Genomic DNA, 16,481 nt, shown 5'->3' on the forward strand with positions numbered 1-16,481 from the left:
GTCTACAGAGCTAGTTCCAGGACAGGCTCCAAAGCTACAGAGAAACCCCTCTCTTGAAAAACCTAGAATAAAAAATATATATATCATGGGACGGGGGATGTAGGCCAGTGGTAAAGTGTTTGCCTTGCATGCGTAATGCCCTGGGTTCAATTACAAAAAATAAAGCAGGCCTCCCCACAGAAAGGGCAGGTGGGTATACAAGCCCAATATCGCCTTAAACATGTCTTTGTGGCTTATGCGCCGGGGGCTTTGTTTCGAGCACTAAATTCGTTTTAGTTCCACAACGACTTTTCTCACACGGCTACACTTATGCTGAGAGGCTAAATCATTTGCCCAAGATCACACAGCTAGCTGCAGCTCCCGAAGGCAGAAAAATCATGCCCATCCTATAGACAGGCTACTGAGGCCCTGGCAGACTCATGCGAGGAAACGTGTAACGATCGAACCAGCAATCAAACGCATGGGATGGAGAGCAAGCTACACGTAACATTCGGGTTCCAGGCTCCATGGTCTACAAGGGAAGAAATGGCCGAAGACGCTGAGGGTCCTGGCTAAGCCGAGGGTTGGAGACTAGTAGGTAATAGGCCAATGGCAATGCCGGGGCGGGACAATAGGCTTGCTGAGGGCAGGGCCTATGGGAGATACGCCAATGGCAGCCCAGGGGCAGGGTTTGCGTTTGTACGGGCGGGGCCTGCGGGCTGCCGGCCAATGGCGGCGTGCAGGCGGGGCCTGAGCCCGGGGAGGACGGCTAAGGTGGGGCCTGTGGGCGGCGAGCCTATGGCGGTGTGGGGGTGGGGCCTGAGGGCGAGCGGGCGGGGGCGCGGAGGGGGCCGCGGCAGCGGCGGCGAACAAAGAGGCGGCGGGCGCGGGTGACCGAGAGGAGCCGAGCGGAGCCGAGCCGGGCCGAGCCGGGCCGAGCCGGGCCGGGCCAGGACCCACGATAGCGGGCACAATGCGGGGAGCTGATCAGGCGTCGGCGGGTCCCTGAGCCCAAAGCACCGGGCAGCGAGAGAAGCCCGGCGCAGCGCCCGCGGCCGCCCGCCATGGCCGGGGTCAGCTACACGGCGCCCTGGTGGGTGAACCTTCTGCACCGGCTGCCGCACTTCGACCTGCGGTGGGAGGCCACCAGCAGCCAGTTCCGGCCCGAGGACACGGACTACCAGCAGGTGACGCGCGCCCCTGGGTGCGGGATCAGGAGTCCTGGGTCTTGGCCCCTCCCGAGGGACTGGAGCCTCAGCATCTCTATGTGGGGTCGTGGCCCTTTCCTTCTAGGGGGTCCCCTCTGGTCCTCTCCAGGGGTTAACGTCGCCCCCCCCCTCCGTAGAAGGTGTTCAGTCCCTCCGTGTCACCAGGGCCTCCTATCTGGATTGGTGGAGCCGCCTCCCTCCCCTCATGGACCCCCTTCGGATCCTATGGGTTCCTGCCAGGCTCGTCTCCATCCTTTGGGCGATCAGCTGCTCCCCAGCAGAGAGCCCCCGCTAGCCGAGGCTGGAACCCTGGGTTCAGGCAGAAGGGGATTCCTCGCCTCTTCCCCCAGCTAGGGAATCCCAGTGCCAGGCTGTTGGTGGGTGAGTAACCTGGGCCATGGCCAGCCCTCTGTGGCTGCTAATGACCCCTTGCTTCTTGGTCTGCCTGTGGGATGTACACAGGGTGTCCTGCGGTTGTGGGAAACCAGGGTGCCAGCAGTCTTTCAACCCAGGGTGGGAAATGAGGCCTGGCTTGAAGTGGGGTGAAGTGGGCCTCAGTCTGGGCTGGGGGCCATGGGGCACTTGGCAGCCCTCTCCCTGCAAAGCCCTAAGCCTGGCATCTTGCCAAGTCCCAGCACCACCCCCACTTACTGAACCACTGTCATTTGAGTTCAGAGCAGGGGGACCAGGCTGTGGGCTTTTCCTTCCCGCTCCAGATTCTAGAAACAGAGTAGTCAGCCACTTGGTCCCCCAGCACCTCAGAGGTGTCCCTGGACCACAGCCTGGGAATCGTGCTCCCGGGACTGTGTCACATCTCTCTCTGCAGCCACCCTCATCCTATTGAGAAGTTCAGGGTGAGAGCACAGGGTTGCCCCTGCTCCCACTCCCTGCTCCCACTCGATGCCACCCTGAGCCCAGCTCCAGCTGCTGACGGCATTCCTAAGAGGAGGATGGAAGAGAGGGCTTAGACCAAGCTTGAGCCTGGAGAGGCAGCAAGGGGGAGGGAGATCTGAGCCCACCTGGGGATTTTTGGGGGAAGACAAGCCCTGGGTGGGGGTTGGGGAAACACATGTGCTTCTCTTACTGTGTGACAGTGTTGTCACCCTCCTTCCTGGAAGAACTGTGTGAGCTATTCTTAGAAAGTTGCTTACTTAGGGTTTGCCTGATTGTCATTTCTGATGGTCCACTGACACCTGGGGCTACCTGTGTAGCATTTCCTGTGGTCAGTGGGCTGCCACCTGCTCCTGCTGCAGACTTGAACTTGCTGTTGCTTTGTTGGCACAGTTGTGACGGAGAGGGTGAGGGCTCAGTGCCTGCAGCCCTTGGGAATCTGAAGGTAGTGGCCCAGGCCCTCAGCTCCATGGGTCCTCAGCCCCGTGGCCCTGGCTAAGCCTGGTCCTGCCTGCTTTTGCTCCTCTGCTCTGGGCTCCGCTGTGGGAGGCCTCTGACTCACTCTCCCTCCTGCCTCCTCTCCCAGGAGCAGAATTAGCCACTGAATAATTCACGGTGTGGAACCCAGCCTGGCTCCATCCCCCGCCGCCTCCGCTCCTAAAGTGGGGCTGTGGATATGCATGGGGCCCCTGCCCTCTTTCAGCAGGTGTTTTAGGCAATTGCTCAGCCTCTCAGAGCTTCATCCCGGAATGTAATGGTTGTCCAGGGTCACCTGTCGGGAGGAAGGCAGGAAGGAGCTCCCTTTCTGAGCGGGGAGGGAGGCAGTGGATCCTCACAGGCTCCATCACGTCTTCCCTGGGGAGGTGTTGCAAACTCTGTGGGTGGGGTTGTATATACACGCATGTAGGGGGTGGCCGTCCCGTCCCACTGTGTCTAGTGACCTCTCACCCATCTTGACCTGGAGTACCCTCTCCGCTCTCCACCCTGCCCATACCTGCACTGTGCACCATTAGGGAAGGAAGCTTCTATGTCTCCCAGCATGGGGATGCCAGGCCTGTCCTTTGCTCTCTTCTCCATTCATGGCCCACTGTCTGGAACTTGGTGGAACCCACAATTAGACTCCCAGTCAAGCCCCGTGTGGAGCTGCCTGTACTCGCCTCCTTTCACACGGGGCTGTGTAGCTGTCTGTAGTGTCCAGACTAAGGCTTGGCCTCCTTCAGGGAGCACTGGGGACAGAGTCTTCCCTCGGACCATTTATCCTCCGTCCTGGAGACCCAGCAGGGCTGGACTGGCTGCTCCAAGGGTGCAGAGCTTCAGCATGCTGTGCAGCTTTTACACGGATGACGATACGAGTTCACATCCTGTAGTGGTGAGATCGGGGGTCTCGAAGCGTGACGCGTGCCTTCTTAGAAGCCTGTAATGGTGCCGAGTGGAAGGGCCGCCAGGAGTCAGTCGCTGGTTGAGTTGTATGGATGCCAATGGCATCTTCGTGACAGGAGGGGCTCCTCCAGTCTCGTCTAGTTCTGTGCTGGTTTCTCTCTAGACTGTCCCCAGGAGCTGCTGACTGCTCTCTTCTGGGATGAGGCAAGGGGGCAGGGGAGCTGGGGCATGCTGGGGATGGTACTTAGAATTTAGATAGTCTGTGTGGGTAGGTGCCTTCACCTGCAGGGAGGAACTGAAGTCCTAGCGGCAGACAGCATGGGACCCAGAGACTTTGGACCTGACATGGTCAGCAACCATCTTGTCCTGACTGAAGTCTTGATTTTCATTTGGGCCTGTCCTGGCGGCCTGCAGTCCCTAAGTTTGGGCATCAGGCCCCTCTCCGAGTAGATTATTGACACCTGGGTACAGCCTGCTGACCTCATTCTGGTGTGGGGGGAAATAGCTGTTTTCTTGTCCTCCATCAGCCCTCGTGACCCAGCATGACCCTGCTGCCTCAGGTACAGGGTCAAATTCACGCTCTTTGCTTCCAGTCTTCGCTGTCTTAGTTCGAGGCAGGCTAGGAACTGTTTGCTGACGGAGAACTGTTATGAGTAGGGATGGGATCATGAGCAGGAGCTGGCTGTAAGGCTTGGAGGTCTGGGAGGGCCCCCTGAAGCCGTTATTACCTAGCCTGCCATGGAAACTGCCAGCCAAGGCTTGGAACTCACCAGCTTCTCTCCAGCTCACAGTGCTCCGGCCCAGGCCTGGTATACAGTGGGCCAGCGGCGTGCTGGCCATTCATGTAGTTGGTAGCACTTGGCCTGCTGTTTAGCCGGCGTGTGGGACCATTTTCCATCAGACTTAAAGGAAGTCAGCCATGGTGATACAGACCTTTTAGCCCAGCTGCTCGCCAGGATGAAAGTTCAAGGCTAGCCTGGCTTGCAGAATGAGTTCAAAACCAGCAATGGAGTTGATCTTTTCTCTTAGAAAAGTGGGTGGGAGTAGAGAATGCTCTCAGTGGTAGAGCGCTTGCCTAGCATGCACAGGGCTCTGGGTTTGAGCTATAGCAACATCGACTAAGGGGGGGGGGGGACCCAGGTGGTATAGTTAGGGTTCGAGAAAGGGTCTTAAAGGGTGGGAACAAAGTAGGCAAAGGTGTGAGGCAGAGAAACCAGATATACCCTCTGCCTGCGTGGCACAGGGAAATATGCTGCCTAGGAGTACTGGCCATCCTGTGTCACAGACTACTTTCTAGGCTCCAGCTGAATGTCCCTCAGGACCAGCTCATAAGAGTTGGGCCTCTCAATGTACAAGGTCAGCGGCATGGTTGGCAGCTTGGCTGTGTCCTCTGGGCAGGGCTGGGTTCATTGTCATCCTCCCGACAACTCAGGAAATGAGCTCTGTCTGAAAAAGCAGCCTTATCGCCTGTTTCCAGCTTATACAGGCAGCGCACGTCTGTGGGACACTCGGGTGTGTATGGGGGGGTGACCATGCGAAGACAAAGGAGCCACCCAGCTGGAGTCCGTCCATGCACTTGCATTTTGGGGATGAGGCCACTTGAAACCAGAGTTGTATTGCATACTGCCATGTCACGTTCGTTCATCCTTTCCTTCCTTCCTTTCTTTTCACCCCCCCTCCGCGTGATCGAGCTCAGACTCAGGGCCTCCTGCACGCTAGGCAAGTAGTCTGCCACTGAACCACACCCCAAGCTTTGTCTCCTTTTTTTTTAATTGTTTGCTTTGTTTTTGAATCGTGTATATGTGTGTTGTGTGATGTGTATGCATATGGTATGGATGTGTGCATGTTCAGTGTGTGTGTGCATTCCTTTATGTGATTGCAGGCATGTATGTACCAGGGGAGAGCATATGACGATCAGAGGGACAACCTTAGATGCCAGCCCTTGCCTTGGACCATGTTTGAAGTAGGGTCTCTTGGTAGCCAGCAAGCTTCTGGGGATTCTCCTGTCCTTGCCTCTCATCTCACCATACACAGGAGTGCACACTACCACATTCAGCTTCCTATTGGTTCTGGATATCTGAACTAGAGCCGGCTCACATAAGGGCTGGCCTTGAACCCAGCATGTTAAGGATGACCTGGTCTCCACTGCATCCATACCCCTGGTCTGCGTGGTGCAGTAGATAGAAACCAGGGCTTCATGCCTTCTAGGCAAGGGTTCTCCCAACTGAGCCATGCCTCCAGCCTTTGTTGCCTGCCTGAGCTTAGATACTGCGTGCTTCAGACATGGCCACTCATGTGCTTCTGGGTGCTTCCCCAGCGTTTCATGGTGCTGGCCAGAATTCTGAAGTTGCAAGGGAGAGAAGGAGGCCAAATACAAACCCCTTCTACCACGGCCACCCTTCCTCCCTCCCCCTTCCAGGTTTAGATCTAGATGGAGGCTTCCAGAGCAACCCCTGGGTGGGAGATGATGGTACAAGGATCAAGGGCCCTAGGCTGGGAGAGGCAGGTAAATCCCTGAAAGGCCCAGCTGGCTGTGCATGTTTGTGCATTATGACCAACACTGAGTCCCAGGGAAGAATCATGGACCAAGTCTGAATCAGTACAGCCAGGAGATGCTGAGACTGACTCTGGACCATAACATCCACTCTACTGGGGGTGGGTCCTAGGGCCTCACTGCTTGGACCTGGAAAATGCTATGCCACTGTATTGGGCCCTGGTATTCAGCCATGCAATGTCTGCTGCTTTAGGAGCCTCAGAATGACAAGATCAGCCCCGGGGACATGAGACTATGAATCTCTGGTCATGCAGTCCTCGGCCCTTGCAGAAGTCCCAAGAAGAAGGGAGTCTAAGGTTTGTGCAGCTGAGCAGCGGTGGCGCAGTGCACACCTTTAATCCCAAGCATTTGGGAGGCAGAGGCAGGTGGATCTCTGTGAGATCAAGGGAGGTCTGGTCTACAGAGTTCGGGGGCAACTAGATCTGTTATACACGGAGAAACTCTTAAAAAACAAACAAACAAGGCCGGGCGGTTGTGACGCACGCCTTTAATCCCAGCACTCAGGAGGCAGAGGCGGCAGGCGGATCTCTGTGAGTTCGAGACCAGCCTGGTCTACAAGAGCTAGTTCCAGGACAGGCTCCAAAACCACAGAGAAACCCTGTCTCGAAAAACCAAAAAAAAAAAAAAAAAAAAACCAAACAAACAAAAAAGAAGGCTTCTGCCAGCCAGGAGGTGGTGGCACATGGTTTTAATCTCAGCACTTGGGAAACAGAGGCAGGCAGAACTCTGTGAATTCGAGGTCATCCTGGTTTACAAAGTCCTAAGACAGCCAAGGGTACACAGAAAACCCTGTCTCAGAGTGGAGGAAAGGCTACTGCTATCGAGGTATGGTGGTACATGTCTGTTCCCTATAGTCCTAGCATTTGGAAGGCCAAGGCAGGACTACCATGAATTTGAGACCAGTGTGGCTACATACCCTGTCTCAAAATCAAGCAATTGGGCCAATGAGATGGTTCAGTGGGGTAAAGCGCTTGTTGCACAAGCATGAAAACCTGAACTCAGTCCCCAGACCCCATGTGAAGGGGAAGAAAAGAACCCTCTGACTTCCGTGTTTGTATAGTAGCATATATGCCTCCCACACACATAGTCAATTTAAATAGAATGATCAAATTAAAACAGCAAATAGTGCTGAGGCTGTAGCTCAGTTGGTAGCAGGTTTGCCCAGCCTGTACAAAGTTCAGCACCACAGAAACCAGGGTAGTAATGCACACCTGGAATCCCAGCCCTTGGAGGTGAAGGTAAAGGATCAGGAATTCAAGACCACCCTTCCCTACATAGGGAGTTCGAGGCCAGCCTGGGCTACATGTGACCCTGTCTCCAAACAACCACAGAAATCAAAGGTTCCTGAGTAGAAGTCGGGGTCAGATGTCCCCAAGGCCATTCTGAGCTATCCCTCTGGCTTCCCGCTGGACTTGCAAGTGGCATGTCTGCCAGCCTTTCCCCTTCCTCTCCCCTCTCCGTCAGGGACCCTGTCTCACCTGATGTGGCACCCTGCTACCAGGGCCCATGCCAGTTTATCTGGCCACTTCTTGGAGCTCTCTTGGTCATGCTCTGGGGAGCTGTGCACTTTGTTGCCCTGACTCCTGGACGGTAGCTGCCTCGCTGAAGGAGCTTACATTGTTCATTCCTGCAGCTGTTTGCTGTTTTCTAGCCCCTTCTCCTAGTAGTCGCCTCTAGGCAGAGGCCTTTGGACTAGACACATGGATTAGGGCTCCTGGCTTCTCCCTGTGGACCCAGGTTTGGAGCAGTAGTGGTTCCTCTCTGCATCAACCCCTCACCCACAGGCAGTTCTGCTTAGGCTTAAAAAAGGGACCTTGCTATGTAGTTAGGGCCTTGGGGTCAGAGATATGGGAAGTACCTCATGTGGTCACCAATGGATTGGACATGTGACTATAGAGGCCAGACCATACCAGTCCCTTCTATAGCCCTGTCAAACTGGGGATGCACATGTCCCTTAGTGGTTTCTGATGTTGATCTGGGTTGGGTGGCTGCTGCAGCCAGAACTGAGAAGCTCTGATGGTAGCTGCTTCGCAGGGCTGGGAGCCACTTGTCCTGCTAGAAATGGAGATGGAGCCACTTTCTGGAGGGTTCCCTGAGATGAGGGTCGAGGAGGGGCCTGCCAGCTTATCTGAGCGGATTCCTCCAGAATGAGGCCAAAGGAACACTAGTGTATGACTACCCAGCTGTGGTGTCTCGGCTTCAAACCTCAGGGTGGGGAGATATTGGTAGTAAGTTGGGCCCCCAATGTCCCCTTCTTCCCCTGGCTCCCACTATCCCGCAGCCATCCGCTACACTCTGTCTAGGCCCTGCCACGAACTCACTGTCATGGAATTTGTGAAACCCAAGCCTGGCCTGGTGGAAAATCTGTTTTTAATTTCTGGCCGGCATCACTGGTTCCTCAGCCCAGTGTGTTGGGGGTGGGGGCGTCCGTGGTCATGGAGCCAGCTCAGCACCGTGGCAGCCCATCCAGGACCCCCAGATCCCCACTGCGGGGGTGAGAGTGGGCTTCCTGGCCAGCACTAGATGTCTAGAGGCACAGATAAGTTCCTGCTCGGTGATCTGGGGACCCCCAAGCCTCAGACTCGGGGAACCAGGCCTGCGGCTTATACATGCTGAGCCAGCTGTATGCATGCTCAGCTAGTTGTGTGTCCCTCGTGATCCCGAGGCATGGCTCAGCCTGGTGGGCCCTCCCCTTTCCTTACTCTGGCCCAAGATGCCTGTGGAGTCTTAGCCTAACCCAGCCAGTCTTCTGGACAACCCTCCTCCCCCATATGTGGTCTCTTCCTCTGGCAGGGGGTGGGGGTCCCGCTTCCCTGCCTTCTCTTACCCATACTGTGCATGTTCCAACCTTGTGCCCTGAATTCCTTTTTGCTCCTTGGTCCCATCCTGGTCTCTAGATCACAAAGCCATCTTTGAGCCCTGGCTTTCCTAGGTGCCCAGCCAGAAGCCTGTGACCCCACAATGACAGTCTGAGACCTACTTCTACTTAAGATTCCCAAGGCCGCTGAACTGTGCTGCTGGGGGTCCTTGGAGCCCTCTGGTGGCCCAGAAGGAATGCACTCTAGCCTACATCCTGATTATCTTAGGTCCACTTGGTGAATTATCCCTCCTTGGAAAAAGCTGGTGCGATGCTGCGGTGACTCTTCCCTACTCCGAGTAGGCAAACGGGACCCTGGTAGCCCATCTCTATCCAGAAAAGTAGATGTTACTGGGGCCGTGCACTCCCTCTAGACGACTACCCAGATGCTTCTGGCCTTTTGCATGTGTGAGAGCTCACAGGTATTTACATCCTGGGGAGCTGGGACAGTCACAATAGGAGGCCACTGGGAGCTGGAAAGGAGGGTGCTGTCCTTACCTACCTTAACCAAGAGCCTGGTTCCTGCAGCCCACACTGGCCAGGAGCTTAGGACAGGGATGGGTGCCTGCCTCACCCGCCTGAGCCTCTAGATCACTTTTACCATAGACGGAAAATTCCATGTGGCCAGAGCCTAGATGCTGAGTGGCATTTCCCATTATCATCCTCAATGGCCTGTGGGCAGTGGTGGCTGCTCTGCCAGTGAATACATTGGCCTGGTGCCCCCACAGAAGCATGTCCTGGGGATCTGGCCTCAGAGACTAGGAGGAGGCCATGCTGTCTCAGCCGGCTGTCCCACAGGGCCTCAAGGTGTCTATGCTGACATGCTTTTTCTCAGTGTAAATCGGAGGGTGCTATCCCTTTTATTCCTGGAGCTGGGACAGAGTCTACTGGCTGCCCCTGGCCTCAGCACTCATTACAGTTGGCCCCATCTGGGAGGAATAGATGGAGCCAGAAAGTTCCCCCGGCTTCTTGGAATTCGGGGAACGGAGATCTCAATTTATCCCTGCTATGGTTGAACACATTCTCTGAGCACAAGTCCTGAGTTGATTGGATAGTCTCCCCTTAGCTTTCAGTAGTGAAGTTAGTGTCGTTCCTGCCTCATTTGTGAGCTTGGCAACACCTTCCAGCCATCCACTGACAATATGCAAGCAGACCCCAAGGCACGAAGGGTAGAAACATGTTCAGAAAGGGCTTCCCAGAGAAGGCCAGACCAGGGTGGAATCAGGGAGAACATGGACAGATGGGTATGAACCCTTCCTTGGCCGCCCTAAGAGTAAGAAATTGAGAATGCTAGGCACCTGCTGTGACTGTCATTACCTATAGATCTTCACGGGCTTTGGGATTTTGGGTGACTCCCTTTCTTTGAGCCCCAGGGTACCAGTTTTGGGTGACGGGTTTTTTAAGGCTCTCTTTCTCTCTCTCCTAAACTGGAACTCACTGTATAGCCTAAGCTGACCTCAAACAGAGATTCGACTGCTCTGCCCCCAGTGCTGTGATTAAAGCCATGCGCACCCATAAGAGCATAAACGCCCTGGGGCTCACGAAGCCGCACCTATTGGCACTGGTGTGTGTGGGTGCAGCTGTGAGCAGATGTATGGACACAGGGCCTGAATGTTTGAATGTGGACGAGGGTGTGTGCTTTCCCTGGCTTTCCCCCCACACCCGCCTGAGGACATGTAGATTTTCCTAGGGACTCCCCACAAAGATGGAGCTCAACACCTTTATTCCCAAGTCTGTATTTCCCTGGGGACTCCACAGACTCAGTTTCACACACTGACCTTGGCTGCTCTTCACTACAGATGGCCTGACATCCCTGCCCATCTTTTTTCTTTTCTTTTTTTCTTTATGTGTTGTACATGTGTGTCTTGTACACCCATCTTACATGCCATGGTGTATGTGTGGAGGTCAGAGGACAACTTATAGGAGTTAGTTCTCTCCTTCCACCATGTGGCTCTCGAGAATCGAACTTGGGTCTTCAGACTTGACGGCAAGAGCCTCTGCCTGCTGAGCCGTCTCACAAGCCAGCATTCAGCTATTCATGGCCCATCTCCTTCCCTTCAGTAAGCTTAGTGCCAAGATCACCTCCCTGTACAGAGGCTGTTGCCAGCTGGGTCCCTAAATGTCCCTGGCATCTTGTGGCATTTTGTGAGCATCAGCCCTCTACAACACAGTAGTGCCATTTGTGAGCAGAATTGCCACCCCCACCCCAGATCCTGCCATGATTGGAACTTATCTTATAAAACCTGTTTTCTCTTCTAGCAAATGGGAGGATGTGGTCCTAGCATCAACCAAGTAATACTGGGTGCACAGGCCCGCCCTAGCCACAGAGCCAAAGCCTGGTGCCTGTCATGAGTCTGGGACCCAACCCGAACTGCTCTCCAGTGAGAAAACGTACATTCTAGATGTATGGCCCAAATTGGGACTGGTTGACATGGGGAGCCCTAGGATGGCCCTGTTCATGGAAGTGCAGGTATCTTTGGCCCCCAGGGAGAGAGTGATCAGTTGCTCTCACAGGCTTGTACAGCCCTTTGCCTCTGACTTGTGACGAGGGAACCTGCAGTGGGTTGGCACCTTTGGCCCAGGCCTAGGTGTAAGCAGGCGACAACAGATCCAGACGAAAGCCAGGGGATATTGTAGCTCAAGTGTGCTGGTGATTACTCATGGCCGCTGTGTGAGAACGCTGTGACTGGCCTGTGCCCTGTATAGGCGTGTCCTAGGTTCTGTCTGCCTTGCCTGCTGCAAACTGGCATGCTCCTGTCCCCACCTCCCTGTGTACTCCTGGGCCAGCCGGCCTGGGCTTTGGAGGCCTTTCTGATGTAAGCACTAGAGCTCACAGGGTAGCTCTGCCACCCCTACTGCACCTATTCCCCTCTGTGCAGGGATGGTGGGCCTATACTGTACACTGCAAAAACAGTAAGATGCCTTTGTCTGGTGCCTAGCAGCACTCAGACTGCTGGGTAGCTCCAGGGTACAGGGTAGAGGGACAGGGTGGAGCTGGTGGGGGATGGGTTGTAGCGTCAAGGTGGAGCTGGCCTTTCCCTGAGTTTTTTTCCGCACTATGCCACAAGCAGAGGTCCCATCTCCAGTGGCCCATCAGCCTCCAGGGCAGCGCCATGGCTCTGGATTACAGAAATCTAGTTCTTGGCCCTCATTGACTGGACGTACAGGCAGCACCTCATGGCCAGATGGAAAATGCGGAGGCCTGCCTCCAGGTGTGGGAGCCAGCTGGCTTCTGGGAGGGCAGGGAACGCCATCCTTTTGCTGCCTGGCAACTGTCTCCTGGGAAATGGCCCACTGGGTGCCAGGGTTGTTGATGGAGCAGCCTGTGGTCCCGGGGGGGGGGGGCAGGCAAAGGGTTGTTCTGCCTCTCTAGCTCCTCAGGCATAGGCCCCAAGGATGGCGCACCTGTCCCAGAGCCATCAGCAATCCCTCCCTGACTGAGGAGGAGCAGAGGTTGGGATGGGGCCAGGAAAAGCGCAGAATCAGGGAGTCTGGGGACAGTCTGGGTCACCTCAGAAAAAGTAACTCTTCAGCATCCTTCCGCTGCCCCATTGACCAGTAACTGACGCTGAACAACACCCTGCTTCCGTACCCTGCACAGGAAGTGAGCGGAGACCACATTTCCTGTCATGTGGCTCCTAAGAGAATGCATGGTTACTAGCCTGTCCTTTCTATTTCTCTTGACACATGATGGGGGGGGGGCATATTCCACAGAGTACGACTAGAGAGAGTCAGGGGCGTTCTCTCCTTCCACCATGAGAGTCCTGGGATTGAACTCACGGTGTCCGCCTTGGTAGCAGGCACTTTTATCTGTTGAGCCATCTACAGACCCAGCTTTTTGTTGTTGTTGTTGTTGTTGTTTTTAAATTATGTATTTTTGTTTTATGTGCATTGGTATTTTGCACCACAGTGTGCCTCATACCCTCAGAGGCCAGGAGAGGGCACCTTTCAGTAGTATTTCAGACAACTGTGAGCTGACCTCTGGGTGCAGGGTATGGAACCCTGCTACCTGGGAAGGGCAGTCAGTGCTCTTGGCCACTGAGAGCTATGGTTTTTCTGTGTAGCTTTGGAGCCTGCCCTTGAACACACAGGTTCAGGCTGGCCTTGAACCCCCGGCCTCTGCCTCCAGAAGGCTGGAATTAAAATAGTGTGTCACTACTGCCTGGCTTTTTTGTTTTGTTTTGTTTTGTTTGAAATAGAGTTCTGTCGTAATTTGAACTCACCGTATAGCTGGGGCTGGATGCCACCTCACAGCAATTCTCCTGCCTCAGCTTCCAGAATTCTGGGGTTACAGGAATGTGCCACCCAACACTTGGCTTTCAAAGTTTCTTTACTGGAGAAAGCACGTGCTCAGGCAAACTTAAAAAAAATGCAGAGCCCTTGGGAAGAAGGGCTGACATGGGACTGCGCCCTAGCCCCACACCCTCCAACGCCCTTCTGTCTACCTCTGCTCACAGGCGCTACTGCTGCTGGGGGCCGCCGCCCTGGCCTGCTTGGCCCTCGACCTTCTCTTCCTGCTCTTCTATTCCTTCTGGTTATGCTGCCGGCGGCGGAAGACAGATGAACACCTGGAAGCCGACTGTTGCTGCACCGCCTGGTGCGTCATCATTGCCACATTGGTCTGCAGGTGAGCAGGAGAGGGCCAACCCAAGCCTGTGACTGTTCAGGAGGGAGGGGCTGGAGGCGGGGTCGCTTGGGGGTGTGGTTAGGGAGGCTAGAGAATGGGGCGGGGAAGTCTGGGCAGGATCGGAAGAAAAAGGTGGGACCCAGGGCCTAAAGGATGGAGTGGGGCCATTAAGACGTAGATTGAAGAGAGTAAGGGATAGGGGCAAGGAGCCGGGGGCCGGTGGGAAGGTTTGGCTGCAAGCTCTGCATCTGATGGCTCTACCTCCCCCAGCGCGGGCATCGCCGTGGGATTCTATGGCAACGGGGAGACCAGCGATGGTGTTCATCGAGCCACTTAATCACTCCGCCATGCCAACCGCACAGTGGCAGGGGTCCAGGACCGCGTGAGTGACTGGCTGGGGAGCGTCCTTTCTGCTCTAGAACCTTCTATGTGCATGTGGGATGATCTGCTCTGCACCTGGCTCCGGCTCATATTGCTCCCCTCACAGGTGTGGGATACCGCTGGAGCCCTGAACCGCACAGCAGAGCCCAACCTACAGACCCTGGAGCGGCAGCTGGCCGGGCGACAGGAGCCACTGAGGGCCGTGCAGCGGCTGCAGAGCCTTCTGGGGACACTGTTGGGCTACACTGCTGCCATCCCCTTTTGGAGGAACCCCGGCATATCACTGGAGGTGCTGGCTGAACAGGTGGACCTCTATGACTGGTACAGGTGAGCCAGGTGGGGTGGACCCTTCCCCCTAGGGCCCACTCCACCTGGGTAGAGCATCACCCTCCTGGACCACTTTGTACCTAGTGCCTGAGGTTGCCAGCCATAGCAGGAATCCCTGCGGGAGGAGGTGGTGCTGTCTTTTTCAAGAACTGACATCAAGTCAGACTTGGTGGTATATAATCCCAACACAGTAGAGGCCAAGGCAAAGGGGCTGTGAGCACCAGGCTAGCCTGGGCTAAATGGCAAGACCCTGACCCAAAAGACTAAGTCCTGGGCTATTTGCCCAGCCATTATCCATGCCTGGCCCACACCTGTGTGTGTCCACAGGTGGCTGGGGTACCTGGGCCTGCTGTTGCTTGATGTCATCATCTGCCTCCTGGTGCTGGTGGGCCTTATCCGCAGCTCCAAGGGTATCCTGGTTGGGTGAGTCTAAGGGGAAGATGGGCCCTATGGGCCCACGGATGGAGTGATGGTGTGGGATGACATAACTCTGTCTCCTTCTGTCAGTGAGACCCACAAGGCTCTGGCCATGAGCATCTCCTAAGGGCAGGCTTCCTCCCAGAGATGCCACACTGCTGTGACCAGTGCCATGAGCCACTTGCCTGTGTATAGTCTTTAGCTATGCCCCTCCGCAGGAGAGTCTGCACAGGGTTTACGTATAGCTACTCTGGTGGGGGACACCAGGCAACCTGACTGGGTCCCCGCTCAGCTCAGCTTCTTACCGTGTCAGCCACTTTGAACAGCTGACCTGTCGGGGCCAAACCCGTCTCCTCTGAAAGACAAAGATGTCAACTTGCCAATGGGGTGGCTGCGGGATGATATCACTGTCCCACCTGAGCAGCCGCCTTACAGTTACTGTGTGGGTCTGGCACTGTGGAGCCCCCATGACCCTCCAGCCCCTGCACCTCCATGCCTCGCAAGGATGAACAGATGAACCTGCCGGGGCTGAGGGTCAGGTGGTGGTGCTGAAATGGGAAGCGGAGCCAGAGCCAGGGCCCTCTTCAGTGTGTGTGATGCAGCAAGGCGCTCTAAGAGAGGGGATGGCGGGGCTGAGGCCCTCAAGAGCAAGTGATGCGTGGACCCTGGGGAAAGTGTGCAGGCTGATAGGCAGACCTGCGGCTGGGTGATGTGTGGAAGAGCAGGGAGCCCTGTGTGGCCGGAGCAGGCCTGAGGGAGGGAAGAGCCAGCCATGCATAGGAATGGGCGTGATTGGCATACTCGGAGGGGTTGACGCCATCAAGGGCTCATGTAGACAGGATGTAGGAGACCTAGACTGCCACAAGGTCTCCGACCCAAGCCTAGGTTGCTGTCACTTGTCCCCAGCCATGCACTCACAGGGTGAGTCTCATCCTTGCTGGGAGGAGCGTTTGTGTAGGTCCTGGGCCTTGAGTGACTGAGACCAGGTCACGGGAAGACTCAACTGTCTTGTGTGGGTCAGACGGACCGCCCAGGCTTACAGGGCCTGGCATTTTGTGCTGCAGCTGTGTGTGTGGCATGTCCCCTACCCCCTATTCCCAGCCTGACGGGCCTTCTTTGCCCCAAGGGTCTGCTTGCTGGGTGTCTTGGCCCTGGTCATCAGCTGGGGTGCACTGGGCTTGGAGCTGGCCGTGTCTGTGGTGAGTGGAAGGGGAACCAGGAATCCCCATCTAATGGGCTTTGGTTGGGAGGAAAAAGCCATACTTCTGTCCCCTGTCATCTTGCCCTGGTTCACACAGACCCATGCTCCTTATATCCCACTCTGCCTCAATAAACTAAGGGGAGACCCTGGGGGGTGAGGAACAAAATCTCCCTGAGATCTCTGGGTGGTCATGGCTTGCTTCTGAGGCCCATCTTGGTCACCTGCCCTTTCATGCCTCACCCATTTCAGGGCTCCAGCGACTTCTGCGTAGACCCTGACACCTTTGTGACCAAGATGGTGGAGGAGCACTCAGTGCTGAGTGGGGGTGAGTCTGTGACCATGTGTGGGACTGGACAAGGCTGAGGCGTCCCTACCCATACAAGCCTTTGACCTTAGGCAGGCATGGTACAGGCCAGGAAGCTGGTGTTCCAGGCTGCTTCCAAGTGGGCAGCCAGGGGGTTAGACACCTGCTCAGGAGCTTGCAACTCTAGTGGATGCCTGAGGCGGAAGCCCCAGCCATGTTTGTGAGGCCGCTAATTGGGAACAGAGAGTGGGAAGCCAGGAGGCTGCGGCACAGCTGGGAGTATAGGCTTTCTTGTGGTGGAGGAGAGAGAGTACCAAGACACGTGATAATCCCGGTAAAGGCCTCCTGAGCTTGG

The 16,481-nt window shown here is 55.7% G+C and overlaps 1 protein-coding gene across 1 annotated transcript in view; it reads left to right on the forward strand.

Moving 5' to 3' along the window:
* Window positions 1-823: 823 nt before the first annotated feature.
* Window positions 824-16,481, forward strand: part of Ttyh3 (tweety family member 3) — a 28,067-nt gene continuing 12,409 nt past the window's right edge. The window contains 7 exon segments of the mRNA XM_050163155.1: window positions 824-1,166; window positions 13,327-13,496; window positions 13,767-13,878; window positions 13,984-14,204; window positions 14,532-14,627; window positions 15,748-15,820; window positions 16,072-16,147. Coding sequence (XP_050019112.1) covers window positions 1,044-1,166; window positions 13,327-13,496; window positions 13,767-13,878; window positions 13,984-14,204; window positions 14,532-14,627; window positions 15,748-15,820; window positions 16,072-16,147 — 871 coding nt within the window. The 5' untranslated portion in view covers window positions 824-1,043.

The sequence above is a fragment of the Alexandromys fortis genome, unplaced genomic scaffold, assembly GCF_014885135.2.
Source record: "Alexandromys fortis isolate MF-2015 unplaced genomic scaffold, M_Fortis_MF-2015_v1.1 scaffold_144, whole genome shotgun sequence".
Lineage (NCBI taxonomy): Eukaryota > Metazoa > Chordata > Mammalia > Rodentia > Cricetidae > Alexandromys > Alexandromys fortis.